Genomic DNA, 17,190 nt, shown 5'->3' on the forward strand with positions numbered 1-17,190 from the left:
CAAACAAACCTTATTTTCTTCTGTTAACAATCAGTATCTATCTTCAGTTTAATATTGATAAAAATTATAGTGCAACCAAACGCCACAGCCTTCAGTAGTAGAGAGAGAATAGAAAGCAACTGATGTTTGGAATAGCACAAAATTTGATATTTCAGATAGATATAGGTAATTGTATATCATATAGAAATTAATTAGTATCAGAAACAATCATAAGCATGCGTAGGTCACATTTTATCATTTAAAAGTTTCTTTTAAAATCTACTCACTTAGGCAGGGAATACACAGTTATCTGGTTCTGATTTTTATTTGACAGGGCAGTATGCAGAATTATAAAAATTCTCAAGATGTCTATCTTTGGTTGTATTGGTCCAGTGTAATCTTTAAAGTATGTGAATGTTTAATTACCTCTTGATTCAGTTGTTTTCTGATAGATTTCAAGTTAAGAAAAGAGATTCTAATAAATGACTGATGAATCTTTACAAGGGATTAGACTCTTCCTGGCCAAAGAGATTCAAGACAGCAGAGAGATAAGAAGTTGTTTTCTGCTTGCATTGAACACAGAAGAAACCACATGCTGAGGAATGAGGATTGTTTCTCTGAGTTGAAATGCAGCAAAGAAACAGATGTCTCAACTTACAATAGCAAATGCTTGAATTTTGAACTACCACATAAGCTTCAATGAGTTCCACGCACAAATATTCTTGGGATGGCATCTTCATTTAACAATTAAGAAAAACTTAGCAAAAGCACACAGCTATGTCATCTTCCAACTTACAACCTATAGAACTTTGAGCAAATAAATATTTCTTTTTTAAAAGTTGCTAAATTTATGATCATTTGTTAGGTGGCAATAGGAACATAACATAACTAATTGTGAGAAATATGCATTTGTAGCTTCAAGACCATTTTAATGGTGGAATATTAGAAGACTTGTTTCAGAAAAATATTTTTTAAACTACCTTTGTCCCAACAGGTTGATTTTGTATACTAACCTTTGTGTAACACATTCAGTCCTAGTAAACTAAACTACTGTAAGAACTTAGAATTGAAAACATTCAAAATCGTATGTAAGGAAAAGCAGAAAAAAAGACACTTCTCCAAGCCTTTTTTCTGTATGTTCCAAATTGTTCTCTCTTTTGCAGATAAGCAAGTTGATGACATCTGTTGTCACATCTATTTCTCCGTTATCCAGTCCTTCTTTATGTCCTGCTGGTCTAGCAAGCAAGTCCATCTAATCAGAAGTTTTCACCAGAAATCTTTACAGCTTCCAGCTGAAAGAGCTGCTGTTGTGTCTACGCTGGATTTTCAGCAGTACTCTGTGTTGATGACTTTGCTTTCTTGTTGCTCCTCATCTTCTGCCTCTTCTAACTGTAGCTCATCCCTGCCTGCCCACTCTCCTACCCTTACAGGTTCACTACTCAGCTGATATTTTTCTCATTCTGTCTAGTGAGTTCATTCTAATGCATGGTTAGCGTTACTACAATGTATACTGAAGGCTAAAGCTCCTACCGTTTGATCAGATTCTTCATTTTGATTGTAGACAAGTTACCAACATCTCTATTTGTATTTTTCAAATAAACCTCGATTGTTCAACTTGTGATTTAATTTCTGTGACTCATATTCCCTTTCATGTTTATATAAGCTCTCCTGTAAGATTGTTGTTGCGGTAGAGCAAGTTAAACCACTGGTTCTGACACTGTCATCCCATATAGGTTCCCTTTCCAGTCGCAGCTGTTCCACATCTGATCCATCTTCCTCCTAAAAGCAGTAGAAGATGGTTCAAATACTTAAAGGCCATATACACTGACATGGAATACCCAGATGAAGCTTCTGGCTTCTGACTTCAGCCTGATCAGCACTGGCTCCTGTAGCCATTTGGAAAGTGAACCAAGGAATGGAAGATTCTCTCAGCTTGCCTGTCCGGTCACAACAAAAACTAGTGTACAATACGGAATGCCAAGGTGAGGTTGCCTGTACTGGATGTGACCGCAGAGCCACACCAGCACATGTGAGAACCAGGAAGGGAGGGGCAGAGTCGGCAGGGGGAACATGGGGGGTTCCCTTGCTGGATAGCTAATCCCACTGGAGACGTGAGCTGGAATGGGGGCAGACCAGACTAGGCAGGCCTACAACACCTGTGCGCCTCATGTGGACTAGATCAGGGAAAAGCCAGTCTGGGCTGATTATTCCTACTAGTGCAAACAAAATTAGAGTGGGTGAGGGTTGTTGGGGCTTAGCCACAGCATCAGCTGGCAGAAGCTGGCACTGGGGTCTAATTCTGTCAAGTCAAACTACAGAACTACCTGGAGAGTGCATAATCCGGAAGTGGGAGAGGCCTGGGAGGGAAATAGTGGGCTCCTCCCTCTTGGGTTATCACTTTCACGGGAGGGCACGAAAACTAGGTTGGGGGTTGGGGTGGCTAGACAGACACCCAACAGCATCCGTGTGGGCTGCATAGTTGAGCTGGTTAGATGGAACTAAGCTTTAATATCCATTGACATGTACGAGAGCCAAATGGGATGGGGGACAGACTGGTCTACTGCTACACATACTGGCAAACCAGGGTAGGGAGCAGGCCTGGTGGGGGTTATTGTGGGTCGCTCCAACTAGGCTGCAACTCCCACTTGTTTATGTGAGGGCTGAGTATGTGCTGGGCAGAACCAGACTGTACTGCAACACCCATTGTTTCCAGTGGAAGTCGGGGCTGAAAACAGAACCAACCCAGCAATTGCAACCACAGGCTGATCAGGGCGATGGACTGTACTGGGCCCTGTACTTGCTAGTACAAGAATCTGGTCCAAGAGCACCTCAGACAAAGTTTCTTTGGAGATCCCCCCAATCAAAATGCCTAACCAAGAAAAGACAGAAGACAGAACAGGTCAATCAACCATCTCAGCTATATGTTGGCAGCAAAATACGGGCAAACGGAGACTCTATGATGGACTATGTCAATCAGTGGATTCTTCAAACACCTCATAGTGCTTGGAGTGGCAAGATTGGCAGCGATTCATAACTGGTGAACTGTCAAAACCACTTGAGCAAGAATCTCGGAGCATGCCCTACATCAGGGACCTGGGGAGGGTGGGAAATTGGGTGGGCCTTCTCCCTTAATACCCCTCTTTAAACATGAAGGAAACAATATGGAAATAATAGTCTTATCCACTTTCCTATAGCCCTTCAACCTTTTTACCCTAAATAACTGTGTAAAGATTGGCAAAAATATAATAATAATAAAAAAAGATTCTCTCAGCTTGTATCTCTCTCTAACTTTGCATTCAAATAAATAATATTTTTAAAGTTTCCCTTAATCAAGTGGTTTATACTGACTGTTCTTTACTCAGTAGACTACCCATTTATCTATCTGTGATGAGGTCCTTTTCATTCAGGTCACATTTATGTTATCACTCATGATAATGTAGTCACCTCGTCATATTCCTTATGCCTCTGATGATCTCTTGCATCCAGCTTCGCTCTCCAAATTCATACTCATGAGTATTCACTTTCATGCTTTGGAAAACAAATAAAGGTATAATGCCACTTTGCCTGCAGCTATTCAATAACTTCTTATTTCCCTTGATGTAGTGATCAAAAGTCTTAATCTTTAAAACAGAATGTTATAGCTCTAGAAATTCTTTCAAAGGTCAAACAGTGCTTTTTTTCTGATATTAAGAAAAATCATTGTTATCTCTCTCCCTGCTAACATACATCCACCATAATGCTAATATTTACTTTTCCATGTTTTGATGGAATATAGTATTGGTAGTTTAAAAGATAATCATGGCATTCTAAAGTGCAACTAGCATTGAAATTCACATCCTTTTTTCATCTGGTTTAGTTACATTCCATACATCCTTTATTTATTGGCTTTAGTTACAAATCATTTCTTAAAACTCAGTTCCAAGTTTATCATTTTTAATTTTAGATTTTCCTTTTTCTTTTACTCTTCCTCCTTCAGACTAGATTATTGTCTCTGTTATTAACTATTCAAGGGGAAGTGTTTGGTCCAGAAGTCATCATGCCAGTTGGGTTGGAGTCCCCGCTTTACTTTTAATCTAGCTTCCTGCTACTGCACACCCCAGTAAGGTACAAATTTGGCTAAAATATTTGAGTTCATGTCAATCACTTTTGAGAAACAGATTGAGTTTTAGGCTACTGGCTTCTGCTTGGTCCAATCCTAGTTGTTGTAGCCATGTAGAGAATGAGCCAGTGGATGGAAACACACATTTAAACTTCATGGGACTTCTAGGACCTTTTGGGGCGGGGGGAGACGATAGGAAAATTCTTAAAATCAGCTTCAAAATTAGTAAGACCTGCCTGAAAAATGTCAGTATGCTTAACACTCTTAACTGTCAGGTAAAGTCATTAATCTTGACAGGAAAAGAGACACGTGGCAGAAAAGAAGAAGCACCAAGACTGGTAACTTACATTCTTCACACACACTAGAGTTTGCGGGGATGGCTGGCACACACACCCTGTGCTCTGCGGAACTGTGCGGCAACACATTTAAGAATGTGAATGTGAACTAAAGCAATCATACTTTGGGACCCAGAATGAACAACTTTTCTGGGAATAACAATAGACAACTGGGCATTGCCCAGCTGAGAGGCCATCTAAACAAAAACCCTGTTGAAAGTGTCTGAAGTTCAACAGCTCAAAAATTTTTGGATTTGTTCTTGGGAAATGTTTAGCAGAACAAGAGAAAGCAAGACTCAAGTAAGTATCTGGACTTTCTATCAAGGAAACTACGTAGAAGCTCTGAACCATATTCATGACGAATAAATTAGCTTCATGCCTGACTCCAAAGCTGTAAATTCCGTACGGCAGTCTCAGAATCCACTTTGCTATTGAATTGCAATAGCAGAATGCTCATAATTTGCTGAAGTTATCTTTTGAATGAATAGATGCTTGGAAATAACTCAATAAAATAATTACCAGTATTAAATTAAAATGTCTGTATCAGAGCAGATGAAGAAATGATTAATTTTATTGTATGGAGGAGAAATCATAAGAAAATCCAATACATAAAAGTGTCAAAAGATTCAGTTCATGAGATGTTTACTTCTCAATAAACACATATCGATTCAATTATCTACCAGTGATAGGGGTGTCTTGGACTAAACTCTCCAGAGAATCCTTATATAAGAGACAACTAAGGAAGTCAACAGAAACCCAAAGCCAGAATTTTACTTGTGCAGATTAAGAACACCAGACAGGATCTCAAAACATGTTTTCCTCGTAAAGAGACAAAGCATTGCATATTTTTATTTTTTTATTATTGAAAAAATGTTTTTTTCCATAGGGAAATGACTAACTAAATTCCTAGTATTAATACTGTACATGTAGTAAATCATGGAGCTGTTTCTAAATATAACTACCTAAGCTCTTGGTAACATTGCCATATGCCAGAACCAACTTGCAGAATAGTACCAGTATTTCATGAAAATAATGAAAAAGTCTGTGTTAAAATATGTCCTGGAGAAGATACAGAAACGTCATTGAGCAGCAACTAGCAGAATAAAAGTCAGAGTGGTCATAGAAACGAAAGAAGAGAAGGATGTGATTGAAAATGGTAAATACAGACTCTTGACTTTTAATTTAATACATTTCTATACTTTCAGTATTTTGTATCAGGCCCTTTCTGATCTGTCGTTTGCCAATATGCGCCATACGAGACCTTAAAACATTTTGCTAAAATAACAAGAGTGGTTATTTTTGGATAATAGAATTCTGATGGATATGTTTTTTTTCCCATTTCTAATTTTATATTCTTTCTAGTGTTCTAGTGTCTTTGATTTTAATACTTTCAGTATTTTGCTAGACAAAAATTTCATAAAAGCATTTTCCTTAAAAAGATTATGTGTTGAGAAGAAAATCTTAATACAAAAATTGCTTAGCAAATGACTTACTTTAACATTTTCTTTTTTAGAAATTTCGATTTTACAAAGGTACATAATTATACTTCCTTCAATTTTTAAAATTGAAAAACGTGTCATATCCTTTGAAAACTACTTAAAATATACAGAGTAAAACTGGGTGCATATTTAAATGGAAATGTATTTATTTAAATTTGGAAAAACAATAGATGTTTTATAATGCCATGTGTGATAAACTTCTTACTCCAAAAATGCAAGTGATTTTATTTATTCCAGCAAGTAACATCATCATAACTATGAGCATGAACTTGGGGCACTTACCTCCTTCTCCAGCATCAAACCCTCTGCTCTGAGGTTCTTTTCAAATGTGTTTCTTTTGTCATATTGTATATTTGTCTTTCTGTACACCAGGATGTAGTCAATTCGCTTTTTGCCATCTTTAAATAGAAGCCCACTGGATGCTATGTAATTCATGTCATTCTGTAAATAAAGCAATGAATTTTTAACAGTGAAGATTAGGAATATACGCATGCTTTGGTTATGGTAACTTTCATTTGCATTTCAAGCACAATGTTTAAAAATGTGGAAGCATAATTAGTGAAATTTTTTGCCCTGTTGTGGGAAATAAAGGAGCAAGTGATATTCTGGGATCTGAAATAGGTTGCTCAATTTGTGAACAGGGACTTGTTGATACTGGCATCAAATGCATTCAATTGTCTTCTATAAATGCCTGTAAAAATAATATCAGCTAACATTGTTGGATGTTTACTAAATGTCACACCCAAACAACAGCACTTTCCTTACTTAGCTGCTACTCACAGCTACTGTTTAAAAATGAACCCTAACGCTGGAAGATAAACACTTGGAATTCAAACCAAAACAGTTTTGGTCTCTAAGTAGGTGTTTCCAGGTAAGAGAGATGAGTAACAGTGCTCTTAAGGATATAAAAGCTGATAAATCATTCAAGTGAAGCAACAGTGCAAGTGTGACACCCCACAGCACTTGTCAAACTGCTATAGGATCCTCCAGTGAGCTCCAGCTTCTCAGACACAATAGGTTCAAACATGAACTCAAAATGCTAGTAACTCCCAGCTGCAAAAGAATAAGGTATTGAACCGTTAGTTTCTTAATGATTGAGAAAATATTGAGATGAGTATCACAGAAAGAATCACCCATTTCAGAGACACTGGGGACTTGCAGATACATAAGACTGATAAGAAAAATGATGCAGTTACAGCAATAGCCATCTCATGTTACTCATTTATTATGCACCAGGCCTCTCCACAGTGTTTCAGAATGTTAATTTTGTCATCATAGTCCTGTGAAGTAGACATCTATGAATACATAGATACCGTAGACACCTCACTTATATGACACTTTACCTGTTTTTCATTTTAGAAAAGACAAAAGCAGATGTGCAAGTAGACAGTTGTAACACTGGTGCACAGTGTAGAGGGAACAGGTGGGACAGGGTGTAACTTTGGATTACACTACTGACTGTTCTTTTTAACATATTGTCATTCAATTTACATACACAGCATTTTATATATATATATGTTGGATGAAAGGATAGATAAATGCCAAGAGAAATTAAAAGTAAATACAATACAACAATGATGATATATTATTAATTAGGGATATATAGGAAAGAAACTAACTTACAAAATTAATGCCTTCTCTATAGCCAGAAAAGCACTGAAAAAAAAATCCTTTGATACTATAGCTTCTCAAAGCAAAGACATTCCTAATGTCACTGTAATTTTACTTGGACTCATTCTGACTGGGGCTGTTTATCATGTAATCTTTCATTAGTTGCTTATTTTTTATAACTATTAATTTATTTAAAAGAGAGAGGGAGGGAGGGAGAGAAAGAGAGAGAATGAGAATGTTCAAAAACCAAGCACCCATTCAGATCCAGCAACACTGGCAGTAGATTACCCCAGGTGCCACAATGCCTGCCCTTAGTCATATGCTTCAATGACTGCTTATGAGTTACACAAAAATAATTTGTTAAAACCTTCAAAGATGGTTTAGTCAATCAGGAAGAACATATCAATTATATTTGACTGGCCTAGTGACAAGTACCAGCTCATGTTTTATCATGAAGATGTCATTTTGGTTTGGATTTCTAACAACACGCAATATCTCACCAATGAGGCTCACACGCTAAATATCAGAATACAACATTTCATACTAACCATATGGATACCCATTGTTGCCTTAAAAAAAAAGAATTCCCAAGAACACATCCACTTCTTTTCTCTTACACGTCTGTGAAGTGTTCAGACCAAGCTGAGCTAGGTCTTTTACATGGAACCCTGAAACTCTATTATCAGAGTTCAGGCAGAGCACACTTCAGGTTAAAGAGGTCCCACTTTCAAGCAATTTCAAGCTCTTTGTAGAGTTATTTTTCTTGTGGTCAGGGAATGAGTTGCAAACTCCTTGGTGGATTTTGGCTAGAGGGGAGGTTTGGTTCATAGAAAGGTTTCCAAGGTTTCTTTTCTTTCAGATGTATTATTCATCATTTTAAAATCTACTTTATTATATTTTAGTGTTCCTTTCAGTATTTTTATTTGAACTAGAGACAATAATTGTGTCTTATTTGCTATTACTGTTTATTTAATGTCAGGGATACACAGAGAAAAGGGAAGAAAGAGAAAGAGACAAAGAGAAACAGAGAGAGAGGGTGAAAGGTATTCCATCAGCTGGTTTCCAAATGGCCCCAGTGGCTGGGGTTTTGCCAGGACGAAGACAGGAGCCATACCTTCTTCCAGATTTCCTACATGGACAAGAAGGCCCAATTGCTTGGGCAACCTTCTGTTGTCTCTCAGGCACATTAGCAGGAAATTTCAGAAGTGGAGCATCTGGGCCTGGAACAGGTTCCAATACGGGATGCCAGTATCATACGAATAGGTTTAACCCAGTAACCCTAACCCACAAAACCTGGCATCCCAGTGTTTCTTTTTTCTTTTCTTCTTAAAGATGAATGTATTTTTATTGGAAAAGCAGATATACAGAGAGGAGGAGAGACAGAGAGGAAGATATTCCGTCCGATGGTTCACTCTCCAAGTGACTGCAACAGCTGGAACTGAGCCAATCCAAAGCCAGGAGCCAGGATCTCTTTCAGGTCTCCGATGCAGGTGCAATGTCCCAAGGCTTTGGGCCATCCTCAACTGCTTTCCCAGGCCACAGGCAGGGAGATGGATGGGAAGTGGGGCTGATGGGATTAGAACCAGCGACCATATGGGATCCCAGTGCGTGCAAGGCGAGGACCTTAACCACTACGCTATCACACCGGGCCCAATCCCAGTGTTTCTTAACACCTAAATTTTTCTAAGATGGCTGCTTCTTTCCTCAAACCAGTAAAAACAGCTTCAAGAATGATCCATAGCAAGATAGTATTCTACAATGTAACACAATCAAAGTGGTGCCGTCTCATCGCAATGTCTTCTGCTGCTGTGTAGAAGCAAGTCTCACGGGTGAGCACCAATAGGCAGCAGACACAATAAACTAGATAGATAGTGGTCCTAGAATCTGTCACACAGTGATTGTGAGATGGACAAAAATGAAACAGCTGATTTCAGAGATTAAAAATGCAAAATATTGCATGATGGAATTAATAGACATTGAGTATCCTTCTAAACGCCCTACAAACATTAACTCAAAACACACCGTAGTCCGGAAACCACAAAATTTTTAGACTAAAGTGCGTAGTAATTTTTCTTTTTACTTTTGGCAATCATTTCTGAGATAAAAGACCAATAGCATAATTATAATTACAGAAATCGCACAATTACAATTACAGAGGTCATACATAAAATTATACAGAAATTGAATATCCTGTGCTGCAAAAGCACTGTCAAAAAGTGAAAATACAAAGGAGAGGAAAAGGACATGTTTTTGGAAAACCTTATATATGGACTTGTTATGATGTTTAAAGAACTCTTATAAATAACCTTATATAAGGACTTGTTACGATGTATAAAGAACTCTTATAAGTAAACCAATAACCATGAATAAACTCAATAATATCATGCTATATATACAATAATATGCAACACTATAAATCAAAAAGTTAAAGATAAATAAAAAATAAAATTTGAAAATAGTACACGAAATGTAGGATTTTTTTCATAATTTTGATAGTTCACTATAAAATATGATAGAGCTAATGTGTCTGTCTAGATTTCTATTAAAATGATTATTGAAAGTTTAAAAATACATATAAAGAAAGGATTTATTTCTTCAAACTTTAAATACACAAAAAATGGCTAATATTGCACAAATCAAAATAGGGATTAGTTCTTTAAAAGCAAATTGAGGAAAATAAACATGAAGAGTTAGATAGCACTTCAATTTATCCATAATAATTTGCTCCAAAATAAGCTTGACACACTCAATAGTCAAAATACAGAATCAACCAGATGTTCATGAACTGATGATTGGGTAAAGAGAATGTGCTAAATATACACTGGGCAGGGACCTGGGGGAAAACTGGCAAGGTGGCATAGTTACAGAGAGTGAAGGGAGATACAGAGAGAGATCTTCCATCTCTGCTTTACCCCCTAAATGGCTACAAAGGCTGGATCCGGGATGGTCTGATACCAGGAGTCAAGAGCTTCTTCTGAGGGTTTCCCATGTGAAAACAGGGACCCAAGGCCTTGGGCCTCTCCCATTGCTTTCACAAGCTATAAGAAAAGGAGTATCCAGGACTGCAGTCATCACCCACATCGGATGCTGGTAATGCATGAAGAAAATTATTATACTATGCCACCATGGCAGCTTTATACAGCAGAAAATGTTTACGAGATCATATGTTAGTAAGAAATTCTTTGATCACTTTCAAGATAAACTAGGGATCAGAAATCAAGAGTTAAGGGGGGGCAGTATAAAGGCCAAGTGAGTAAAGCAGCAAACTGTGACGCTGGCATCACTTACACATGCTGGATTTTGTCCCAGCAACTCCATTTCCAATCTAGCTCCTGACTAACGGCCTGAAAAAAGCTGCAAGCATTTGAAACCCTTCTACACAAGTTAGAGATCAAGTTGAAGCCTCTGGTTCCTGGCTTTGGCCAGGCTCAGCCCTGACCACTGCAACCATTTGTGGACTGAATCAGCAGACAGAAGATTCTAATTCACATACTCTCTCTGACTTTCTAATAAATTTTAAAATGATAATAATAAAACAAATAAAGAGATAAGTTGAGTCCCTGAACACTTTAATCGCTTTACCCCTAAGAACATTCGCAGAGCCAGATGTTCAGAGCTTTTGTATTATTAGTTCTCTCTCTGTGGGGCTCCACGGATACCATGATGAGTGAGTCAGACAGCCCAGTCTGCCACAAACTATTTTTAGGGTACCTTTAATTGTAAGTGTACTTGAAATATTAAGAAACTCCCTTCTTTTGACTACAGATTCATAACAGAGAAAAGGCAAGCCTAAAAAGAAGTAATTCTAAAAAGAAAGGTTAAGTTATACAAGGACAGGGTGAACTTACTTGAATATTTGCATGTCCAAAATCAAAATGTCAAGTCCAAATATAGAACACAGAATGACACCTCTGAGACAAGGAAATGGCCCTAGAACATTACCTTAGTTCAAGGCTACTGTTTCATTTGAATATATAACTTGGAATAGCAGACATACAGATCAAAGTGTCAAAATTTCTTCACTGGAACATTGCCTAATATCACCCTCAGGGTCCTTGGCCATGCACATCGTAATTAGCAAAACTCACATGTGTTTCAAATCAAACATTCCAAATTATCAGTCATTTACTATTAATTGTTTACTCTGTGGACTATGTGAATAAAACCTTCCATCTTCTTTACTTCAAGTTAGCCTGATGAAAAATGTATTGGTTTCTGCAAGTAAGATGAGTTCTGGTCTGATTCTTTATATTTGCAGAAAATTACTTTTCATAACCCAGCATATCAATATTCCCCATTCTCTCCCCCTCAATGTTTTGTCAATAAAATGTGAACTTATCATCTTTAATATAAATGATCCTTTCATGGTAAAAGTAAATCAAGTTATATTAGAAACTAACTACCTAAACCCTAACCCTAACTCTAACCAACAATAATTAATTTTTCTCGTGGTGTTTACTCTTTCCAGTACCAGAGTTAACTCCTGGTATTCAAAGATAGATGTTTATGGGGCCAACATGATGGCTCAACTGGTTAATTCTCCACCTGTAAACACAGCATGCCTTATGGGCAATAGTTGTGTCCTGGCTGCTCCATTTCCCATTCAACTCCATGCTTTTGACCAGAGAAAGCATAGGAGGATGGCCCCAAACCTTGGGACTCACAGCTGAATGGGAGACCCAGATGGGGTTCCTGGCTCCTCACTTCCAATCAGTTCACTTCTGACTGTTGAGCCATTGGGGAGTGAACTAGTGGATGGAAGATCTCTCTGTGTATCCTGCCTGTAAATCTGCCTTTCCAGTAAAAATAAATAAATCTTATAAAAAGATAGATGCATTTAAAGAGAGAGAAAAACAATATCATTGAAGATACTAATATAACTCAAAACTCAGCTCTGGTTATTTTACTTATGCAACTTTTTTTTTCGCTGTTGGCAAACTGTCATAGATCTGAAAGCCAAGATAAAACTTTGGTTCTGAACCCTTGTTTGGCAGTGGGCAGTATCTTGGAAAAATCTACATGCACTTACATATTTAAATAACTTGTTTTGATTTTAGGATGGTATAGATCTCCTGGAGCTCTTATGTGAGCCCTTCTGAGATCCCTGGAAACCTAATTGCTTAGTGCCAATGATTCTAAGAAAAATAACACTAGTGAAGATACTAGCATTGTTGTTTTTTATTTATTTTTATTTATTTTTAATTTTTTTTTGAGGGAAGTGGAGGCACTCACAATTCTTTAATTTTGTAAGGCCATCAAGACTCAGAGTGGAAACATCTAAGGTCAAGTCCCATCTTTTTAATTTCTTTTTCTCACATGGATAGCTTAATGAAGATTTCAAAATCTTTTGTTACCTATTTTACATAATACATAAGTCTACTATTTGAGAAAGAGATAGATGGACTGATTTATTTTCCAACCTCTAGTTTACTCCCAGAATGCCGCCAATGGCTACAGTTGGGCCAGTTGAATCCAGGAGGTAGAAATGCAATTGAGGGCTCCACGTGAGGATCAGGAAACCCAGCACTTACGCATAAATCACTTGCCTTTCATGGAGTACTTTATCTGAAAATTGGAATCAGTAACGAAATCAGAACTCAATCCCAGACACTCTAATACGGGATATTAGTGATCCAACCAATGGTATAACCATTAGACAAGATGCCTGCCATACAACCTTTTTTGGAAAAAAAAAAAATATATTGAGGGTGTGGCGCTGTGGCCTAGAAGTTAAAGTCCTCACCTTGAACATGCCAAGATCCCAAATGGGCACCAGTTCTAATCCCCGTAGCTCTACTTCTGATCCAGCTCCCTGCTTGTGGCTTGGGAAAGCAGTCGAGAATGGTCAAAAGCCTTGGGACCCTGCACCCATGTGGGAGACCTGGAGAAAAGCTCCTGCCTCCTGGCTCCTGGCTTTGTATCACTGCAGTACTGGTCACTGCAGTCACTTGGGGAGTGAATATTGGAAGGAAGATCTTCCTATCTGTCTCTTCTCCTCTCTGTATATCTGCCTTTCCAATAAAAATAAATAAGTCTTTAAAAAAATATTGAGACATAATGAATGGATTATATCACCCACTTAAAGCACACAATCCAATGATTACCAGTATACTAAACAGGTTTTGTTTGTTTGTTTTCAAAGATTTCTTTATTTTTATTGGAAAGTCAGATATACAGAGAGGATAAGAGACAGAGAGGAAGATCTTTCATCCCATGATTCACTCTCCAAGTGACTGCAAGAGCCAGTGCTGAGCCAATCCATAGTCAGGAACCAGGAGCTTCCTCCAGGTCTCCCACATGGGTGCAGGGTCCCAAGGCTTTGGGCCGTCCTCGACTGCATTCCCAGACCACAAGCAGGGAGTTGGATGAGAAGTGGAGCTGCCAAGATCAAAAGCGGAACCCATATCGGATCCCAGTATGTTCAAGGTGAGGACTTTAGCTGCTAGGCCACTGCACCAGGCCCACTAAACAGGTTTTAAACCATTAGTACAATCAATATTAAACTATTTCCATTAAACAAAAAGAAACTTCATAACACTCTTATTATCATTCTCCATTTCTCTCCTGTTTACCTATTGCCCTTTCTCCACCCCTAGACACAGGCAATCACTTACTACCTTCTATCTCTATGTATTTAGCTATTCTGGACACATTATTTGCATTCACCCTATCTAAGTGCATCTACATACCTTTAGACCAACATCTCTCTACCCCTAATCATTAGTCCTGGCCTGTAGTAATTACCTTTCTATTCTTTATGGCTATGAGAGGAGCTTTTTCAGATCACACATATGAGTAAAATTATGCACTATTTGTGTTACTGTGTCTGTCTTATTTAACATAGTATTCTTCGGGTTTGTCACATTATACCACATGACAGGATTCAGTTCTTTGTAGTTGAAACTGTTTTCTCCTACCATATATGCTTCTGTTTTTAATTGCTTATTGTTTCCTCTGCTCAACAGAGATATTCAGATTTATGTAATCCTTTCTATTTTTACTTTGCTATCTTCTGCTTTTGAGATTATGAGTTGAAAACCACTGCCCAGTCCAATGCCAACAAGCATTTCCCCAGTGTTTTTTTTCAGTATTTTCATACTTTCATGTCATATATTTAAGGTGTTAATATATTTTAGTTTATTCTTGTATATGATGAGAAATAGAGGTTTAATTCCATTCTTCCATGTATGTGTGTTTACATTTCCCAACACTTCTACTGAAAAGACTGTTCTTTCACTCTTTTGTTGTTGAAAATTTTGTAAAACATCAGTTTGCTGCAAATGTATGGATTTATTTCTGGACATTGTTTTGTTCGGTTTTTTTGTGTCTGTTTTAATATTATGACAGACTGCTTGGTTATTATTATTTTATAGTATATTTTGAAGTCAGATGTCACGGCATCTTCAGTTTTGTAATTTTTGTTCAAAATCACTTTAGCTATTTGAGATCCTAGATCATTGTGTATGAATATAGAATTGTTTTCCTATTAAAGAATGCATTTGCTACTTTAATAGAGATTTTTATAAAGTCTGTAGCTCACATGTGCAGTAGAGATATATTAACATTGATAATTCTAATCCATGACCAAAGGGTTAATTTTAATAAATAGTCCTACATCCTACTTTGAAAAGTTGTGAGGATAGTAGCTTATGTATGTAAAACAGTGAGCGATAGTGTCAGATTTCCTAGGTGCCAGATAAACTATAACTGTCATCTGGGAAGTGAGTAGACTAAATACAACATGGTGTTGTTTCTAAAACTATAAATAAATGTTCACTCTTTGCCAAAGCTAGAGAATACTAGATTCACATTTTTTCCTTTACATAACATTGTTTTTGAAGAAAAGAGATTGCTGATTTGTTAATTTAGCAATAATAAGCTCAAGATGTTGGCTAATTTTTTTTTTGGCTAATCCACACTAAAAATAAACTACATATATTAAGAAACTAAGTCATTACTATATATGCTAAAATTTTTGAAAATTACAATCTGCCAAGTATATAGCTAAAGGAAATTATTTATGCCTTAGAATTAAACTAATCTGGACTTTTACAACATTTTCTTTGGTAAGGAATAAGATTTGTGAGAGGGTAGTTGGACTTTTGATAAGAGAAGGAAATACCCAGAGAAGGCAAGGTGATAGTGCCATGGAATTCGAGATAACCAGTGATTTTTCAGTGCCTAAGGATTACAAGCAAAAATGAGTAAAGGAGGAACAGGGTGAATTCTGAAGACAATCTTAGATTCAGAGCTCTACTCGCTTACATCATTCCTGCCTTTTAAAGCTGCATATTGATTTAATGATTGTTGTATGTTGTGGAAGGGAAACTTCATAGACAATGCATAACTGAAAAGTAGAAATAAAAGCTTAAGACAGAAATACTCAGGACACAAAATTGGAAAAGAAGAAAATGGTCACTTTGCTATTCACTGACAGTGTTAATATATTATTAAGCATCCATGTTCAGAAGTCAAGCACAAGGTTAAGAATATTGTGAGGAGTTTGGAAGTCATTACAACAATGCTTATCTTAGCTATTCTGGCCTTAGAACTGTGCACTACAGTTCTTGCCAGTGCAATCATGTGTGCGTACAAATACAATTTGTTAATAAATCAAGATGAAACAAATTTTATCTCAAACAAAACAGATTATAAAAAATCAGAAGTGTAACTTTAAATAACCTAAAGTGTGCTCTCTGTCTCTTTATTTGACACACATAAATGCTGCACACACTTAGAGAATCAAAGTGGTATTCATCATATTCATATCATTGAACCTATCTCCTATTTTTTAATGCATACCCTATCCTGGAAACTTGTTCTGGCTATCAGGTGGCTGACCAGCCATCAGAAGAATAAAATGAGCAGTAATGTGCAACCCTTAACTACCCAGCCTGAATGAGAAAAGATTTAATGAGCATCAGTTCTGTCTTGAGACTTCTGCTTTTCTTCTCTTCTGCTTTGTGAGGGACTGTCCTACCTGGTATTGACAATGGTAAACATATTTGAATTCGGGTTCTGATTTGCTTCTTAACTGAATATATGGACTCAGATTTTACAAACTTTTATATTGATTTGTTTCTTCATTCACACAGAAAGACACATATTGCATGCATATTCATTACATGCATAAATGTAAGTAGTTAATAAATACACTGATTTGGTGTTCTTCCATCCTAGTTACTATTTTAAACTGCATGAAAAACAGTAGTCAAGACAGAAATATAGGGTTTGATAACACATTCATGAATATACATGAGTGGTTTATCCAAAATATAATTATTATGCTGTTAATGTATTGCATTTATTGCTTTAGTTGTTGCGTGATGATATAATGAATGAAGGACATGTTGAGAACTATGTATGTACAGAGGAGTATTTTACTAAAATGAATGGAAAATACTGAATGGCATATAAAATGCATAATATGTATTTAAAATGATCATTTAAGGACACAACTGATCACCCCAAAGTAAAATATAGGGAGTTACCATGGTAGTTGGAGACTGACCAAAGATAGCTTAACTGAGTACACAGGTTCTATGAACTAACTAGTCAGGTCTGAGAAGAACGACCCATGAAGTCACTTACATTTTACAAAACCTGTGAGAGCATTGGTTTTGTGGCATGGTGGGTAAAACCACACAGTATGTGAGACTGGTGTCTC

The 17,190-nt window shown here is 37.0% G+C and overlaps 1 protein-coding gene across 1 annotated transcript in view; it reads right to left on the reverse strand.

Annotated features, from left to right (window-relative positions):
* Nucleotides 1–17,190, reverse strand: part of ANO3 (anoctamin 3) — a 166,121-nt gene that overhangs the window by 123,693 nt on the left and 25,238 nt on the right. Inside the window, exon 3 of the mRNA XM_004585446.4 lies at nucleotides 6,195–6,353. Coding sequence (XP_004585503.2) covers nucleotides 6,195–6,347 — 153 coding nt within the window. The 5' untranslated portion in view covers nucleotides 6,348–6,353. The remainder of the gene's footprint in view (nucleotides 1–6,194; nucleotides 6,354–17,190) is intronic.

This window comes from Ochotona princeps, chromosome 4, assembly GCF_030435755.1.
Source record: "Ochotona princeps isolate mOchPri1 chromosome 4, mOchPri1.hap1, whole genome shotgun sequence".
Lineage (NCBI taxonomy): Eukaryota > Metazoa > Chordata > Mammalia > Lagomorpha > Ochotonidae > Ochotona > Ochotona princeps.